At 43.6% G+C, this 19828-nt stretch overlaps 1 protein-coding gene across 2 annotated transcripts in view; it reads right to left on the reverse strand.

Annotated features, from left to right (window-relative positions):
* Window positions 1-19828, reverse strand: part of LOC135378808 (uncharacterized) — a 59111-nt gene that overhangs the window by 11476 nt on the left and 27807 nt on the right. Inside the window, exon 5 of one of the 2 annotated variants that reach the window (XM_064611905.1) lies at window positions 7186-7392. In XM_064611905.1, coding sequence (XP_064467975.1) covers window positions 7186-7392 — 207 coding nt within the window. Of the gene's footprint in view, window positions 1-7184; window positions 7393-19828 lie in introns of both variants that reach the window. The other variant, XM_064611904.1, reaches the window with a different exon arrangement.

Consider the following 19828-nt stretch of genomic DNA (forward strand, 5'->3'; position numbering starts at 1 on the left):
AGATAATGTGTGGAGAATGCACAGTAGCGACCCGTTCACAAACACATGATTGTTCACTCCTGGTAGAGGATGGGACAGAAAGGAAAGTCGACGAACATACAACAGTCTAGGTGCTGTTCATTTCTCCCATTTCTGGTTTCCCCTCCTAACTCTTATCACAATGAGTGCTAAGTCCTGTGGGTTCAAAATTATATTTCTGACCCCAGTAAAGTGAAATTTGCACCAGAAGCTCCACGAGAATAAGGAAAAGATGCAAACTTTCAACAACTTTTCAACAGCTGCAGAAAATTCCAGGGTTTTCCGGGCCTTGAAAACTGCAGTTTGAATTTCAGTGTACATATCCCACTGAACGTTGGAACAAAAATTCAGGGGTCTTTCAAGGCCCTTTTAAGCCCAAGCTGCACTGTGTAGCTTTTTTTTTTCGTACCTCCTTTTTCTTCGGAAATAAATGAATAAAAGACTCAGCCGTCATTGTGCCTGGGATGTAAGATACAGTTTTCCCAAGAACATTTATAAGCTACAGATATCACACTAAAGAATAGATGGGGACTGCACAATAGTGATCCATTCTATTGACAAACGTTAAAGGTCATAGGATAGAAAGGAAGGTGGATGAATACAACGTGGATGAATACAGTTCTGCTTTCCGCCATTGATCCCTATTGCAATTAGTGCTAGTGGTTTCGAAACTATAGTTCTGACTCCGCAAAAACGGAATTTGCACTACCAGCTCCGCAAGAATAAAGGGCGGATCCCATAACACGCGACAGGCGACAAATTCGACAGCAGCTTCCGTGTTTCTCACAACAAAAGCGCTGTGTCGTTAGCTACAAAATCTTGCGTCTGCTTCCCGTAGATATTTGTCGCTTGTCAGCGGTCACAGTTGCCCGGCGTGTGCCCAAACTCTCTAGATTTGGCGGTATGTAGCTGGAGCGAATGACAAAGCATAGAGATGTGGGGAAAACAGCGCAGCGTGGGTGGGTGGCAAGTCAACTTTGTTATAATGAAATTTCGAGCTTGTAGGTGGAAAGTACCAGTTTGAATCGATGGGTATCGCGTGTGACCAAGATCTATTGTTCATTCTGTGGAAACGGATAGAACTGCAACGCCACCACAGACACATATATCATAACAAACTTACGATAGCGTAAATTTCTCTTGGTGTTTATTTTCCTGCGGCGTTTCAGTTGAAATTTCATGATATTTGAGACAGATATGCCGCCATAATCAATTGAAAAATACTAATTCTCTCTCGCACATGTAGTTTTGTCGCCAGCTGCTGTCGCCTCACAAATGGATCGGGTAGCAGCTAGGGTTGCCACCTGTCGGAGGGAAAGGGAAAGTGGGTGAGGGGTGGAGAGTATACAGAGAGAGAGAAAGAAAGAATGAGCGCACTAGCTCAAGACAACAATGATAATAATAATGAATAACTAAGAAAATGACTGGTGGCTACGGAGTTGGGTCTGTGCTCCAGATTTATTCAAGCTGTAGTGGAACGTTGAAAGGAAAACTCCGTAAAAACCCCTATGAAAGGTGTTGAGCCACAAATACCGGCAAACGGCTGCCGGTATCACTTTCCTACCGGCAACCGGCAGAGCGAGCAAATAACCGGCCCTGCCGGTATAATACCGGCCTGGCGGCAACCCTAGTAGCAGCACCCGTGACTGCAGCGACAGTGACAGAATCTGTAGCGTGTCGCTTGTCGCGCGTTATGGGACCTGCCCTTAAGAAAAAGATGCATAATCAAGGGTTTTCAAGGACAGTTGGGGAGAATTCCAGGGTCTTCCAGACCTTGCAAATGGCATTTTCAAATTCCATGGTATTCAAGGGTTTCAAGTACCAGTGGGAACCATGTTGTACATGTCATCCCACAATAGATCAAACCAGGGTTCTTTGTTGGAGTTTCGAAAGAAAGGGGCGTGAAATCTTGGAGGCTGCACACATCAAACCAGTGCAGTGACAATGTGTGCACCAGTGTGCCCTCTATTTGGTTATCTGACAAAGAGCTAAGCTTTGTTCCATGGTTCCCACTGAATTTTGGAACAAAAATTCCACGGTCTTTAACGGACCTTTTGCTGTCAAGGATCAGCTGTCATTTTGTCTGGGATGTAGGGCACAGGGATGTGGGCTTCGAGACTGCCCAAAAGTATTTATAGGCAACAAAAGTATTTATAGGCTACAGGTATCACATGAGAGAATACACAGGGACTCCACAATAGTGGTCTCTTCTCACAAATGCGACTGATGACTCCTTTATATTAAAAAACATAGAACACAAAGGAAAATTGATTAATATAACATTAACTATTAATTTGTAGCACATAATCAATCAATCAATCAATCAATTTGTAGCTGCTGATACCTATTGCAAAGAGTGCTAACTTCTGTGGTTTCAAAACTTAGTTCTGCCTCCGAATATGCGGTATTTGTGCTACCACCACCACGAGAACAAAAAAAAAAAAAAATTCAAAATCAAGGGTATTCAATGACTGCGAAACATCCCAGGGTTTTCCAGACCTCGAAAATGGCATTTTCAAATTCAGGGGCATTTAAGGGTACCAAGGGGAAGTGGGAACCAATGATTCACAGCAGGTGATTCTCCCTGCAGATTCTAGTTGACTGGGGGTGGGGTTGTATTCCTGGTATCGCCATTGGTGTTAATCCCGAGCCGCTTTTGCTGCTCCGATAGAAGTGGGGCACTGGAAGGGGGCTTTCAAGGGTGGTTTTGTTCCTAATAAAGTTTTCGGGCAGAAATGTTCCAAAAGCTAAGACTGCCTGCAACGAAAACCACGGCCCACTTCCTGAAGTGTACTCGGAGCTTCTTAAGTATAGCTAGAGCCTGAAGTTTTACAGTTTTACCAGATTCTTCCCCGAATTTGCACCCCGAATTGAAGGTTGCCTCTAAGGTGAAACCCGATTTTTACCCGGCAAATTGCCCTCACTGGGATGTCTGTTGGAATGCACTAACTTACTTGTTTGGCAGAAAAATGCAGTTACATCACCGTTTGTACCAAATGGCTACAGTTAGTTTAAATAACTGAGCCCGATTTCTCCCCAAATTTAGCGTACTGGAAGTTTTTTCACCTGAATTTGCATGAATTTAGTGCACACGTTTATTTACCCGATTTTTACCCCAGAATGTAGGAAAAAATATTTCCCGAAAACTTCAGGCTCTAAGTATAGCCTGTCTGACGTTTCCCTCATTCTGCCCTTTGGCTGTAGTGAGGATGACCGTTTGATCGCCTATAAAGCTTTCGGTACGAAGTTGGCGCTTGTCCTCTGTGCACTTTCTTGTGTCTTCATTTCACGGTTGCGCTATTATTCATTTGCCATGTCCCAAAATATCGTCTCTCTATGTAAAGTGGAAGCATCACGAAATTAATTTATAGTTTCAAGGGCATGACATCATAAGGTGCTCAATCTGCAATGCATTTGGCAACATGGCTCTCCAAAGGTCAATCCACCACCTCACCGCGACACTCTTAAAAATTAACTTCACTATATGGCACACAGCACCTAGCCAACCATCATCCCGAGCGACATCGTTTGTTACGCCGATTTTCTGAAAAGGGGGGTGGCGTACGCCATTTTCGTGGCATTATTCATAATTGCCACAAAAATGCCGTAGCCCCCCCGTTTTCATAACATCGAGGGAGAGAACGTTGTCATTCGGGATGACGGTTGGCTAAGACCATGCTATGCGATGAAGCTCTGTTTTTAAAGTGATCTGTTGGCAGACTTCCAAACCTGGACGAAGACGTCGTTCCTTTGTGGCGGCCCGTGTGTGATGACGAAGACGTGCCTCTGCTGCCACGCGCTACGGCGCTGGCACGGCAGTTCTACCGGCACCGTCCTAGCGTGAAGCCACGACCATCTGCCCGCTGGGACATTCCATCATCGCGGTCAGGACTCATGTAGAGGGACACCACCTCCTCTACATTTGGTGACCCGAACAACGAACACCATGTTCGGCATAATTCGGCCAAGCACCATCCCAAATTACTGCAAGCCCACCTCCGAAGGTACGGTGCAACGTTCTACCGAGGAACCGCTAGGCGACGACGTCAATTCACCGCGGCTCCACTCATCGCAACGCCCGACCGCGCCACAACATGGTCCTACCCACCTTACCCATCTACCCAGGTCACCTCGCCATGATCTCGCACTCTGCGTCACGTCGCCACACGCTTCACGATGGCACTCCTCGGGCTACCACCAGCGGCACCTTCCCGAGCATCACGCTCCTGTACCGGTCGCGGTACGCCGCTGTCGACCGCGCCACCCGCATCTGCTACGCCAGCGGTCAAGGAACCCTGCCCGCCTCGCCTTCCCACCTGGCTTTTGTGCAACATAGTGGCAGTCCAGTCCATCCAATTGCGGTCAAGGGGCACCGGGACCAACGTTCCAACGGGGTCACGCACGGAGGCCACAGTGAGTTTTACTCCCGGTCTCCACGTGCTTCACGATGGTCCTCCCCGGCACTCTCCGTGGTGACAACACTACGAGCTCAACGCTCACGAACCGGTCGCGGTTCTGTCGCCCCACTCTCTTATCACTTCGGCCTACATGCATGCTCTCCGCTTTGGCCCGCCCCTGGAACCCTCCCGGCCAGCTCTTGTCCGCACCGTTCAGCCCGCCACTTCTGCCCACTCATCACAAGACGCAAGACCAGCCGTCCCTGTACTGCGTGTCGCCCGTCTTCCTCCTCTTCCTGTATCGACGCGGAATCTCAACCGCCAGCTCTACACCGCTCCGCGTCTGAGGGGGGGAGTGATGTGGCGGCCCGTGTGTGATGACGAAGACGTGCCTCTGCTGCCACGCGCTACGGCGCTGGCACGGCAGTTCTACCGGCACCGTCCTAGCGTGAGGCCACGACCATCTGCCCGCTGGGACATTCCATCATCGCCGGTCAGGACTCATGTAGAGGGACACCACCTCCTCTACACCTTTGCTAGGAGAGACACGCCCACTCTAGATGACGTCGCCCACTCTAGATGACGTCACCCACTCTAGATGACGTCACCCACTCTAGATGATGTCACCCACTCTAGATGATGTCACCCACTCCGAGGAGAATCCGGAATCTACGTACCTCTGTGGCTTGTTTCAGAAATTTGTGTAAGCGTGTGACGTTCACTGTATATATTGCGTGCCAAGTGGTTGTGCAAGGTTGGTTTATAGCGCAACATAAGATAAACATCATTTTTTAGTCTGCAGTGGCACTTTAGTTCGAAACCCTCACACATCTGGAAAAAAGGCACAATGTGACTCACATGACCAACATGTGAAGCGCCATGTAGCAATAACGTTGTTTCATGGCTACCTTCATTCTCTAAGTCACAACTGGATTTCTGCTAGGAAGCACGCATGTGCCAACGTCACTAAATTTTCACGAAACTTAAGACTGTTGCTAGTCTTTTAAAAGAGCACTTGAAGTACATAATGTTCACCAACATTATTTATTATTTACATATTAGTGTTTGGGTGGCAAATATTTATGATATGGAAACACTATTTTTTAGTCAGGAGTGGTACTTCAAGGACACCGGAAACTAAGCACTATGGTGCAAGACACAGGGAAGATAATCCAACACACAGTTTCATCACTTGATGGCTACTGCAGTTCCGCATCGTAGGGCTCTTCATTTTCGGGTTTTATGATTTTTCAAATTCCTGGGGCAAAAACCGAGCGTTATTCACACACGAGAAGTCGGGGAGAAATTGGGTTTCTACGATTTTTTTTTATATGTCATTGAGGAATTTTCCGCTGAAGCGAAACATACATACATACGAAACAAGCCACTGCTGTGATACTGGGACGAGAAACGATAATCTTTATATTTCCGCTCGGAACTGGGGAAGTGAATGTCCGGGGTATTTAAACACTTGTCCAAGTTCCACAATAGCTGGTCTTTTTTTTCACCTGCAGGAGGGGATTTTAAAAGGAGAACAAATAGACTGTCACAAATTGCTTTCTTTGCTGATATTACAATGCACTTTTCCCGACGGTTTACCTAGAACGACAAGTTGAAGGACCGCAAGGATTTCGGGTAGATATGAGGCTTTACCCAAATTTTAGAAAACTTGTTCGGGGGGGGAACTATCGTGAAAAATCGGGTTTAACCCAAAAACGAAGAACCTTACGCATACGTTGGCGCTTACTTAACTGGAAAGAAAGTGTCAGGTAGCTTATACCCCTGTCACACGGCAAATTGAATGACATTCCTAGCGAATGACATTAGTTTGTATTGCATCGAACTACACGAAGAAAAAGAATGTCATTCGCAAATGTTGTCACTGTCGATTATTAAGAGACCACGGCCGAGCATATTATGCTATATACAGGTACATTCACTATATATTTGCTCCTTTTTCTGGAAACTAGTGACACATTAGATTATTTCACAAAATCATTGGATTTTGGACACAAAGCCAGTCCAGCTACCCAGAATGCCATCCAAAAGATTTTCTGTTTTTGGTGAATTACGAAAGGACATAACTTGACGTGACAACTAACACAAAAAAATTATCTGTGCGCAGTATTTTTCTTGGAATAAAGCGCCCCCGAACATTGACGCGCTCATTTCCGCTTGACTCGCTCTGCAGGCCGAAACAAGGAGGAGGAGGATTGTGATGTCATCGTGGTTACAAAAGGGACCGCACTCCAATCGGGGTCAGCACTTTTCACACTTTTTTTTTTCTTTATCGTTTCTGCTCCCAAATCTCTCTGTGTAGCAGACGACGCTTCTCCAAACAAGCGCTCCAGGCGCCATCTATGGGAGTGAACATCGGGTAACACCACCAGCCTCCGCTCAGCACACCCCTCATTCTAGTCCGCCATAGTCGAAGAGAAGCAAAGAGTTTAGTCGGTTTAGTTGCGGCAACAACGTCCATAAGTATAGTTCTTAAAGTAGACAAATTTTTATAAAAAATGCCCACCAATATTTGCATAGCACGGTAACAAACACTTTCACGGATCATCACTGTCGTCATTAACGAATGAGATCTTTCTTTGCAATGTAGATTCGTCTTGCTCGAGCAAATGGCATTGAACAGGAATGTCATTCATTGGGAATGACATTCACTTTGTAGTGTAACAGGAGGTATCTCATATTCATGAACCTAGAATGCTATTTCTGCTGGATGACTTAAAAAAATTATGAAGTAGAAGATTAGAATGCTCACTGGAAAAGGTGCTGTTTCCCTGCATCTGCAGGACTGCAGACGTGGGTGCCGCACCCGCCTGCAGGGCGGTGATGCCGAACCGCTGTCTGCGACAGATGCAGAGCACGGCTACTGAGCATCCAATGATGCACACCACGACGAACACTAGGAGAAGCGTCACGAAGAGGCTCACACCCAGGCCCAATATCTGGCTTGCCCCCGTTGCATCTGAGGGAAGAAAGAGGAAAATAAGGGCTCCTTGAAAACACTGCTGCAAGAGGCAAAACTTCCATTAACTCGATCCTGACAGGAACGCGATATATGATCGAAATACAGTCAACCCTCAATTTATGAACCTTCGATTTATGAATTCCCTCGTTTTATGAACACGAGCACGAGGAACCAAACTGTTTACATGCATTCTTCCCTCGTTTTATGAATCTCGATATCATAATAAATAATTGAATTTTTGGGAACCGACAAGGAGTTGCCCACCGTTTTTGCCCTCAATTTATGAACAGATCGTTCCGAGGTCAACAGAAACCTTCAAAGGGATTATTCCGTGGTCTTATGAATGACGCCTGAATGGACAAAACGTTTTCTAGGTATTGCACCCTCAGTTCTTAACCCTTCGAAATCCGTACGACAAACGGGTTTTCCGAGGTCGCACAAGGGGCGACCAATTGTTCCTTACCTCAATTGATGAATAAGGTGACCGCTGTCACCCGGAGATTTTAATACGTAAACGGATGTTAAAAATCCCGGAGCAAATCCGAGACCCGTCGAGTGCGAATGTGCTGACATCTCTTCTTTCCAAGATTGATACAGCGGAAGGTCCAAAGCAAAATTAAACAATTTAGTATTACATAATAAACAGAGTGTGAATGTGCTAAAGTCTGTTCTTTGTGATATTGATACAGCAGAAGGCGTGGTCGAAAGCAAAATTACACAATATATTACATTATAAACACAATCCCAACTCGGAAATACTGTTCCATTTTCTCGATAGTACTCACTTCATGGATTTTTCGATTTATGAATCCCTCGATTTATGAACAATTTTTCGGGGAACCGAGGGTGTTCATAAATCGAGGGTTGACTGTAGTCGAATTAAAAATGAACGAGGTCAACGTCACTTTTGTGCGACCGTTTGCTGTCGCTCGCACTTCAAATGCTCATCTTAGAAAGTGCCACGTAGGCCACTGATGTGACGGAACGCCCCTTGGGTATTGTCTTCGTGAGACAGATAGGGTTCCAAGGTGTCGCGTACAGCTTCAACGTCGGCCGCACTTGGTCGTTCACACTGTATGCTCTCGGTGAAATTGTCTTCATTTTATTTTACGCCAACTTCAGGACACGTTGTTCACAACATTGGAGTCCACCAGCCTTGTTGTACACTTCCACGAAGTCATCAAACCTCGTCAAGTGCAGGTTGTATAGAGGACTCTTGTTGCGCCAGAGTTCAACGTAACTCGTTTCTGTAACTAAGTTCCTTTTTTTCGGTAACATGTAACTTAACTCTGTACTTTTGCGCCATGGTAACCTTCACAGGAACTCGTTTCTTCTTCAGATAACTTTGCCAAAGTAACTTAAGCTAAGTTCCAGGTTACTTTTAATTCGCTTTTCACTCACATCCACTTATTTTCCTGCTTTCTCTCTGGTTCTTTCATGGCATTTTATGCCACAGAACGTAATATTCAACCAATGACAGTATTCTATTCAGGAAGTGAGAATCGCTGCCATTGAAATGAAGCTGAACCATTGTGCGCCCACATGGAGTAAGATGCAAATTGTTCGAATTGTTGGACATAAACGAAAACTATCTAAGCATGTTGCACTCCTCCACGAGCAACTCGAGGTCTAACTCAACTGCTCCCACGCGCTGCACCTGTGTAGTGCTATTTTGTGTCCAAAGTAATGTGAAAGTAACTCGTTCTTTTTTTTAAATAACTCTGCAACCGCAAGTTACATTTGAGGCTGAAGAACTTCATTATTAACTTAGTTACATTTTTCACGCGGTAACTTAACTCGTAACGAGTCTTTTTTTTACGGGTAACTTCTCAATCTATGTGTTGCACAAACAGATTCTGAACGAAACAGTGAAACAAAAAACGGAGAGAGGAGACGTTTCCTCGTCGCCCAGGACTGCCACCAAGTGGATGTTATCGGTACGGATTGGTACAGTACAATCGCCACCTGACACCGGGTCGTCCGTGTGAATTTTTCTGTTGCTATGTAACAATCTTTTTTATCAATAGAAACATATGGACATTTGATGGGACCTTTGAATTTGATTGAATTAGGCGAACAGAACAAATTCACAGAAGTCGTACTAATGGAAGTCTAAGTATTTAAAGTAGGGGTGTGCGAATATTCGAGTTCTTCGAATATTCGAATTCGAATCGAATATCAAACGCTCAAACTATTCGATTCGCGAATCGATCTCCAATATTCGATTTTTCGAATATTCGACTAGTCCACGAATATGAACGACACAACCCGAAAGTGGGCTTCACCTGATGCTTCCGTGCATGAGGTGAAGCCTGCTTTACGAAATTACCCTTGCTGCAGGACCAACACAGGCGGGACGGTGTTTAGTTTAAGATAACGTTATCAAAACTTAGTTTTGTAGACACCGTCTGTGGAAGGGGTGGCGCCCCTCCCACATGCAGTTTAGCGGTGCCGACGGGGGACTTTGATTTGATGTTTGTGAGGTTGCCTTTAAATAGTTAGGACTCTCGAATAATGACTACAGCCCACGAACAAGAAGGGTGTTTTAAAGATGTCCTTTATGTCTAAAATTTCAGCAGTGCAACTTCCTCGAGTGAGAGCAAAGAAACTGAGGCAGGATGCCAAATCGTTTGTTTCACAAATGGCCTGTGGTTGTCTGAAACAATTACAGCCTCATCCGTATAACATGCTACTGCCTGACATAGAATTTTGAAATGAAGGTAACCACTCCAGTACTCCAGTAAGTGTACGCTAACCTGAAAAGCAGGAAGCACTCTGATGTAAAATAAAGAGTAGGGGCTTTAAACAGAACGATTGCATGTCTCTCTTGTGACAGTTAATGCCAGAAAAATTACATTAAAGCCATGGGCCACAAAATGGAAACTTTTAGTGCAAAAGTCACATACTGTAAATTTTGCACGAATATTCGATATTTGATTCGGTATTCAAAATTTTTTCCCCCATTCGATTTGATATTCGATTCAACTTAAAATATTCGAATTCGCACAGCCCTAATTTAAAGAGATTGAAACATTTATTTTACTGAAAAAGAAGCTGTCGCACAGAGTCTGCCCTCCATCAGGTGCGATACATGGAACACTTGGTAGAGATATTTACACTAATGTACATCAGAGAACGGGGACAAAGAAGGTGGTGAGGAGGAAATACAGATTCTTATTAGAGATGACTGAGGGCACAAAAAAGAAAATACAAAATAAGGGGATGTACAGTTGGAGTGTTACCGGAGATAAAAGCCGTTGAGAGATCTCAGGTGAGCGAACATGGTATAAAGAATACCGCTGGAAGAAATATTACGCTGCTGGGGTTTGAGAAAAGATAAACTATGGCAGCGCTCGTTGAACAAGAGATAAACTGATGTTCTGAGGCTGGAACAACATAGAAGGGACAGATACAAACAAAGCCTCAAATTGCCTAAGAAATCACGTGTTTAGCCTGCGTTCCCACGTAAAGAAGCCGAGAAAAGGCTACGGTTATTAGGAGTTTTGCGAAAGTGGTACATTCTTAAAATGGGTGAAAAAAAAATTAATGAAAAAAGTAATAAACAAAGAAAAATAAAATCTGGAGGAATTGTAACATGCCTATCTGTTGAGAACACAAGGTATATGTACCACAGTTTAAAGACAGAGAACTCCTGGGCCCTCTGCCTTTAAACTGTGGTACATAGTATACCTTGTGTCCTCAACAGACATGTTACAATTCCTCTAGATTTTATTTTTGTTTGTTTATTACTTTTTCATTAATTTTTCTTACCTCATTTTTTACATTTTCCTCACAGTATTTATGGTAGTAGTTACAGCATTTAAATACTGTATTTATATTTTGTGTTTAAAATACTTATGCACAAAAGTATTTATGAAGAGTATTTAAATACCCCTTTCAACAAAAGTATTTTGTATTTATATTTAATCACTCAAAAAATGTATTTATGCCCATCCCTGACATATACCTTGTGTCCTCAACAGACATGTTACAATTCCTCCAGATTTTATTTTTCTTTATTACTTTTTCATTAATTTTTTTTACCTAATTTTTTACATTTTCCTCACAGTATGTATGGTAGTAGTTACGGTATTTAAATACTGTATTTATATTTTGTGTCTAAAAATACTTATGCACAAAAGTATTTATGAAGAGTATTTAAATACCCCTTTCAACAAAAGTATTTTGTATTTATATTTAAACACTCAAAAAATGTATTTATGCCCATCCCTGACATATACCTTGTGTCCTCAACAGACATGTTACAATTCCTCCAGATTTTATTTTTCTTTGTTTATATACTTTTTCATTAATTCTTTTTACCTCATTTTTTTACATTTTCCTCACAGTACTTATGGTAGTAGTTATGGTATTTAAATACTGTATTTATATTTTGTATTTAAATAATTATGTACAAAAGTATTTATGAAGAGTATTTAAATACCCCTTTCATCAAAGTGTTTTGTATTTATATTTAAAACTCAAAAAATGTATCTGTGCCCATCCCTGGATGGATTACATTATTTGGCGCAAGCAGGGAGCATGGCCTCTCTCTGTCCAGCCATTTTTACCGCGACTCTGTAATACTTTGAGAGCTGATGGACTAGATTTCTTTTCCTTCTTAAGTTGAACACGACTATAGTGGCCTTGCCGTCGCTAAAATTCCTTTTCTCGTGGCACGCTCAGCCGTAAGTGCCAGCATTATCAGTGGCGTCTGGCACTACAGTCGTGAGCGTTCGGGTGTAACCCGTGAAAACGTCACAGATCGATTGATGTCCTCACATAGTTCCGTAAGATAACTGTATAATCCACGTGAAACGGATGATTTCGGGGGAAGCAGCTGGTTCTACTAGACATGTCCAATTCCATGAAATTCCACGAAATTCCACGAAACTGGCTAATTCACGGAAGGCTAGGGACTCTACATAACATTCTTGATGGCCTGGGTCAGTGTGTGTCAAGGCAGACCGAAAGCCAGGAGACAAGTCCTTACACTGATAAAATACGCTGGCTGAACATAACATGCAAAAAAAAAGAAATGGAACCACAAATAAAATTAAACATTTCGATGCCAGTGTGGGCATCAGTAGCAGCATGCAAACAAAATACAAAAAAGAAAAAAGACACAAAAACGACAGCCCTTTAAATTATATGGATACCCTTGTAACAAGGCCCCCCCCTGAGTGTTACGATAATATCGTTTCAATTTAAAGGGAATACATTTTTGGTTTGATTCTTTAACAGGACCCAGACAGCATTTTGTTCATATGCGCACGTGCTCATACGCTCATGTGTGATATGTTCATGTTCATATGATGTGTTCATGTGCTCATGATGATGCTCGTATGTTCACACATGCCCCAGTACAAGATCGACACACACAGGTATAAGATGAATGTTAGCCAGTGTAGATTACCCTTGAGATTTATGAAGATGAATGATGATTGATGAAGATGATTGAGATTTATGAGATGGCAGCTAGAAGCCTTGCAGCACGCAAAACAACTGTAATGTTGCACCATCTCTTAGGCGAGAGCAGAGGCATGGGAAGTGCCTGCGCTCCGCGCCTCCTATTGGCCCGCAACCAAGAGGCGGAGCCTCCCTCGCTCTTGGTCAGCAAACTCAAGGATAGCCGATGATCACAACCCCCACACCCCCAAACAAAGCCGACGAAGTTGGAGTCAAAGTAACAACAATAAATAGCAGCTGTAAAGAATTGCTGGCTTGAGTCTCATCTACAGGGACAGGCAGTATTAAATTATACAATATTTAAAACAGTATTGAGAAAAGCATTTATCAGAGGCACTGCTAGGGATTACATGACACAGGGGGGCAAATCCTTTCTTTTTCATGCTTAAGACACGTAGCACTCGGTACAAATACAACACAAGATGAAACACAACACAATGAAATGGGTTCAGGGTAACGGATGTACGAGTAAAAGAGATGTTCTACTTTCTCACATGAAAACACTTTCTCCAGAAGATTATTCGACACGGATATTGTATTGGATATTGTACGATGAGAAAATGATCCAAAAAGTGACCATGAGCAGCAACTGGGAGACATATATGAGATGCAGAAAGCAGGAGAACGAAGAAGACTTGATAGTTGATAAAACGGTTTCGCAGACAACAAACCGTAGGTACATTTTGCCTTGTCGACAGATTGCATAGTACTAGCCAGGGTGTCAAAGCAAAAAAAAAAAAAAAAAAAATGACTGGTTCGGTTCAGGGACTTTGGTTAAATTCTGGTTCAGTTCCGGAGCACCGAAATAACGGGTCGAACTGGTTCAAACTGGTTTTGTTCAAGTTCTTTTTTTAGGTTCAGTGTTAGCATTGCAAAGCAACTGTGAGCAGCGTACCAACGTGGACAGATTGCGAGAGGACAGCCGGAACTGCCTAGCCCAAAAACTGCTTCACTGCGCATGTGCGTCGTAGCACGGGCTCTGTTTTGTTTATTATTTTGTTTTATTGCGCAGAGGAGACGCGCGCGTTCGGTAGGGTGTATAGTGTCGTTTCTGTGCGGCGTTTCATTCTTCGTGGTCTTGGCTTCGGCTGTATCGACCCTGTCATGGGCCGGAAAAGAAAGAGTCTTGAAGGCTGGACAGCGCAGTACGAGGACTTAGAGATGGTCAAGAAAGGTGACGGCGAAGATGTGCTCGCCTGCCGGTTCTGCCACTTAGTGCTTCCATGAGATCCGTCAAAGAAGCCTTACGATAGGATTAAGGAACACTTCACATCCGCAAGGCATATGGCACGCTCAAAAGTAGAGTTGATGGAGAGCAGACACTGTTTGATGTCTGCTATCGCCAGCTGGACAGGGAGAAAAGTTCAGAAGGAGCCGTCCACGAGTTCGTGCTCGCGATAGCGGAAAGCGGAATCAGCCTTGAACACGCTGACGGACCACTCTGTGAATTTGTCCGGAAATACTGCCCTGCTGCAAGAGCTATGCCCGCAAGCCACCAGCTCCGTCGTAAACAACTGCTGGAGGTGCTCAATAAGCACCTGGAAGACATTCGAGATGATGTCAAGGACTCAAAATTAAGTTTTATCGTCAACGAGTCACCTTATATAATGGGATACCCGATGGTGAATACGCTAATCTGTTTCTACAGCCACCAGAAACAGCAAAAGGTCGTCTACCTTGTAGACGTAAAGCGACTGAAGCTATGCAACGCATACACCGTCGCAAATCTGCTTCGCGAAGTGTCGACATCCCCGGGCAAGTCGTGGACACACGTGATAGCGATTTCAAGTGATTCTGCACAGTACATGCAAAGGATGGTGAAAGATGTGAACGACGGGGAAGCGGTAAAGATTCTGCACATAAAGGATGCGGTACATGCAGACACCACAAAGAACTCGATAGATGACGAACATCTGAAGGCCCAGCTGATATTACTGGTCAACAACTGCTAATTATCTTATCAAAGGTTTCGTGTTAGCACTACAAGTTGCAAAAAGTTAATGTGCAAAAAGAACATATGCAATAGTGGACTTGCAGTGGAGCATTATTACTGTAAAAAGATTGTGCTTACCAAGGTTCACAGTTCAGTGTTTAACAGTTGCAAATGTTCTTTTTCACCTTCTGTCTTCCACAACTTTTTTTTGCATACTGCATTGAGCCTTGCATTTTTAGCCACCCACACATCAGCAGCATCACAAAAATTTGTAATAAATAGTCTTGCACGCAGCTGTTTGGGTGTTACCCATTTACTCTGACATTTTTTAGTTTTGGCAATTTGTAAAGAGAATGTGTTTCCTTTCACCAGAAAAGTACACGAATAAACATATTTCACCTGATTTCACCATGTTTCCTTGTTCACAAAAAAACACCTGATTCCCCCCCCCCCCCCCGAATTTTGACAAAAATAAAACCCGAAAAAATCTGACTCTACTTATACACCACTCCTTCATCACAGGAAACAAAGGAATTTCTGTGCTTGGTACTGCATGTGTGCACAGCCTGGGGACAACTCAATTTACTGAGCTTACTCACCTTTCCCGGGGCCGAGAAGACAACCCTTGCTCCTGCCCTTTCACCGATCTTTTTTAGGCGGTGCGAGAAGTTATGCAGGTAGGGAATAACAACTGCCCTTCCTCTGTCGGGGTCGGGTGCCGTCAGTTGATTCGGGTCATGAGCTCGAGGTTGCCTGAGCAAGGCTTCAGCTACAGATACCCCAATGTGCATTGGGTAACATGCACTATGCAACCTCTCGGTTTGTCGTTGAAGGCACTCTGCCATTTGATGCGGGCAAGACTTGTGCAACGCATTACGTAGGCAATACTTGACAATTCCCCTTTTGACTAACTCTGAATGTGCAGACTTCTAAGGAAGGAGTGGTTTGTTTGCTCGCGGGTAATACGCCCAACACATATGGTTTTCATTGAAGGTGAGAGTAATGTCCAAAAACTTGATAGAACTGTTAACTGGCAACTCATGTGTGAGCTCCGGTGGGCTCAAGAAAGTTTGAACCTTGGATATGATGTTTAGTGCTTGGGACTCAGGGTTGGTACGTAACATTCCCTCGGATGACTAACAGGTAGTCATCTACCAAACGGAATGTTTTTATGACACCCTCACTATGTAGAATACTTTACATGGAGTTATCGACATCTGCCAACAAGAGATTGCTGAGCAGATTAATGATCGCTTGCGCGAACACTGAAACCATGCAAACAACAAGAAAAAAGAGGGATGGTTCGCTTATCATTGTAACACTCATGGATGTGAACCTATCTATCGAGATTGCCATATCATCGCAAGAAACAAGACTAAACTAACAAGGGAAATATATAGAAGCAGAAAAGATAAATAGCCATCAAGATGTATGCGTAAGCACATCTTCTGTACCTCTAACCGAAAAGGAACTGATCTTCCTCAGAACCGGTGTGCTCAGAACCGGTGCACCCAGAAAGTGACACGTGTGGTGTGAAGGTGGTTTCTTCTCTTTTTTGCTCATTTTCTTCAATAAACTTAGTTGGAAGTTAGCGCCCGTCCTGTCTGTTTCTCCGTTCTTTGTCAGTGCTCATTGCGCTTTCAATTCAGATGACACATCAAGTCAGCAGCATTTCGACATGAAGCATTTGGTCTGAAAAGGGTTAAAAGTTGGGCTGTTTGGTTTGACACTTATAAGACGACACGTGAACTGAACTGACAAACCAAAGGCTTATTTTCCGAGAGGTGGAGGTATTATCAACAAGAGGAACGTGGAGAGAACAAGGGAAGAGGGGATAGCTGATATAGGTATACAGCTGAAGTTGGAAAATAAACGCTTTGGTCTGTCAGTTCAGTGCTGTGTCTATGTCGCCCTGCACTGGGGTTTTTATCGATTTTAATGGCATTGATTTATTTAGGATATGTATGATGAGTTTGTGACAATGCAAGCGTGCATGCACATGTGTTGTTTGAGCTTGAGTTTGATTTGCAATTTTCGGGCGCAAAGATATCTGGGGCCATGCTGCGTCGCACATGTGTTGTTACCAAGACAATGTTGGTAAAATAATAAGTACATCTTTTAGTAGTACACCTATTTTTTGTGACGCCCGAATCGTCACAGTCCTGCAATCTGCAAATCGAGGTCGCACAGAAACGAAAAGAAGTTTTGTACTTCAAAGTTAGAAACACGGCTCACAAATGGGTCCTGACACAAACACACATTGCGTGATCAAGAGGATTACGACCGTTGTGTACCACATTCGCTTGTACAAGGCATTTTGAATAACATTTGCAGCAGTGATGGCCAGTAGTTAACTACATGTAGTTAAACTACTAGTTAAACTACCTCATTGTAGTTAAAAAGTAGTTGTCAACTACTTGCAGAAGTGTAGTGGCAACTACTAGTTAAACTACTATTTTAAGTAGTTAACTACAGTAGTTAGGTTACTGAAGGCGCCAACTACTTCCGATTTTGCCGCAAGCTTTACGGCAGGATTGTGCCTCTGACTTTTACCTTGAGCTACTTGTTTGATGAGAACGGAGGTGCAGAGCAATTGTGTCGTGCATGTGTACTAAATCTTCACTTTTAATGCTCGTCTAGTGAAGCCTCATTTGCTGTGAAATAATTCTGCAACTTAGTTTATCGCGTAGGCACAGAAAGAATCCCGCCGCAAGCTTTGTATTTGACGATCGTAGCAATGGCTTGAGCCAAAGTTTATTATTGCTTGTGATTCATATTTAGGTGTCCAAGAACACTACAAGGGATTGGTGTTGGTGGACAACGTTAAGTAGTTATAGATGTAGTTAAACTACATTGCAGTAGTTAAAAAAGTAGTTTTAACTACTCCCCTGAAAAGTAGTTGGACTACTAGTTAAACTACTCAATCACAAAGTAGTTAGTAGTTATAGTTAAACTACTGTAGAAGTAGTCAGTGGCCATCACTGATTTTTGCAGCATATGAGCAGAGCCTGAAGTTTTGGGGTTTAACCCGATTCTTCCCCGAATTTGCACCCTGAATTGAAGGTTGCCTCTTTAGGGTGAAACTCGATTTTTACCCGGCAAATTTTTTGCCCTCACTGAGACGTCTGTAGGAATGTACACTAACTTGTTTGGCAGCAAACGCAGTTACATCACCATTTGTAGCGAACGAGTTCAGTTAGTTTGAGTAACTGAGCCCGGTTTTTCCCCGAATTTAGCGTACTGGAAGTTTTTCCACGCGAATTTACATGAATTTAGAGCACACGTTTATTTACCAGATTTTTACGCTCCGAATTTAGAAAAAATATTTCCCGAAAACTTCAGGGTCTACATATGAGGCACCTTTCATATCATCCTTGTCCAAGTGCTTTACGAAAATAAACAAATAACTACGCTGAACCGTTTGCTGAGCCGGTTCCAAACAGTGCTTTTTCATTAATTCCGGTTCCTGTTCAGTTCCAAAATGGAAAAAAAAAAATTGTAGTTCGGCTCAGTTCCTGTTCTGGCTTTCAGTTCGGTTTGGTCCGGTTCCAGTTCTAGTTCGACACCCTGACCATAGCCACTTCTCTTTAGTCTAGGTAGACACACTTAAGATAAGAACAATCAATGCCACTGAACCTGACTGCGTGGTTCTGTACTGCTTCATATTTTTTTATCAGATAATCTTGGAATGTGACAACACAATGACCTAATTTTCACACGGGATACTTTTCAATGGTGCTTCTGTTACGTCCTTTCTCAGAACATGCGGATGAAATCGGCAGGTTTGACACGATCTTAGCGCTCTGGGTCCGACTATCTGTGCAGGTGGGGCTGGACATGACACCCGACTCACCTCTGGCCCTTGCCGTATTTTCATATGAGATACAATGAAAGCTTTGCATGTTAAGATTAAGCCTGGTCAAAACTGCTTCCCCCTCTCCCACTCTTTCATTATGGTCCACATGGAGTCGCTGACGGAAGCACGGTTGTGAAACACAGCTCTAACCGAGTCTGACGTGATGAACTTGTTCGACAAAATGTGGATAGATGGGGACGTTGGTTGGACTCCACAGTTTAATAAGAGAGCACACAGAACACAAAGCAAAAATAGACAAGCAGCTGAGATTGTGCTGAGTCGTCCAACGCAATAGATCTATAGGACAAACCAATGTCGAGGTCCATTCTGTGGCTTTGTAGAGCCACGTGACAATGAGACCACCACATGATTGCCAGGTAATCAGAGATGAGAGAACTGATGTTCAACATCTGCCACTTGCGTCGATCCCTGTCACATGAATGTGAGTATGAGTGTGCAAAAATAGTGAAAGGAGTAAGAGTGAAAGGAGGATGAGTGAGAGAGAGGGACTGGTTCGTCCCTTCAGACGACGCACCCTGGAAGTTGCTGAGAAGGCGTGTTAGCTTAACTCAATTGGTAGAGCCCTCTGGACCGGTAATCCAGAAGATGTAGGTTCGAGTCCTACAGCTAGCTAACCTTTTCACTGACATTCATCTTCCAGGTAATCAGCTAATCAGCAGCTAATGGTGGCGATTAAAGAGTTTAAAATTTCACAAAATACTCTATCTATGTGCATAATTTGCACAATTTTTTGCGCAAAAAAAAGTCAGAAAAGTTCGGGTGTGCAAACTGTACGTCGGGAACGTTCGTGACAATATTCAAACGCCGCAAAATGTCAACATTGTAGTATGCCAGTCGTTTAGGCTCCTGATAAAGCTGATATTGATGTTATCACTGCATTGTGCAAGCGCGAGACAAGTGGTCTCCTGCAACCAGTGATGGTTGCATGGTAGGTGAACTCCTCAACCTGCCACTCAACCAGCTAGTCGCACTGAGTGCGAAAATCACGCTATGTTTACAAACCTTGTCATGTTCTGCTGTAGGTTCATAGCGTGTTTGTCCAGCGTTTCGTTCCGCATTTGTTTTGTAGTTCGAGTGACAGTATCGTCGATCGCGTCAGTGGACAATTATCCGAAGAGCGGCGCAAATCAAACAAAAGCACCGCAGTAACTTCG

This window comes from Ornithodoros turicata, chromosome 1 (genome assembly GCF_037126465.1).
Source record: "Ornithodoros turicata isolate Travis chromosome 1, ASM3712646v1, whole genome shotgun sequence".
In the NCBI taxonomy this organism is placed as follows: domain Eukaryota; kingdom Metazoa; phylum Arthropoda; class Arachnida; order Ixodida; family Argasidae; genus Ornithodoros; species Ornithodoros turicata.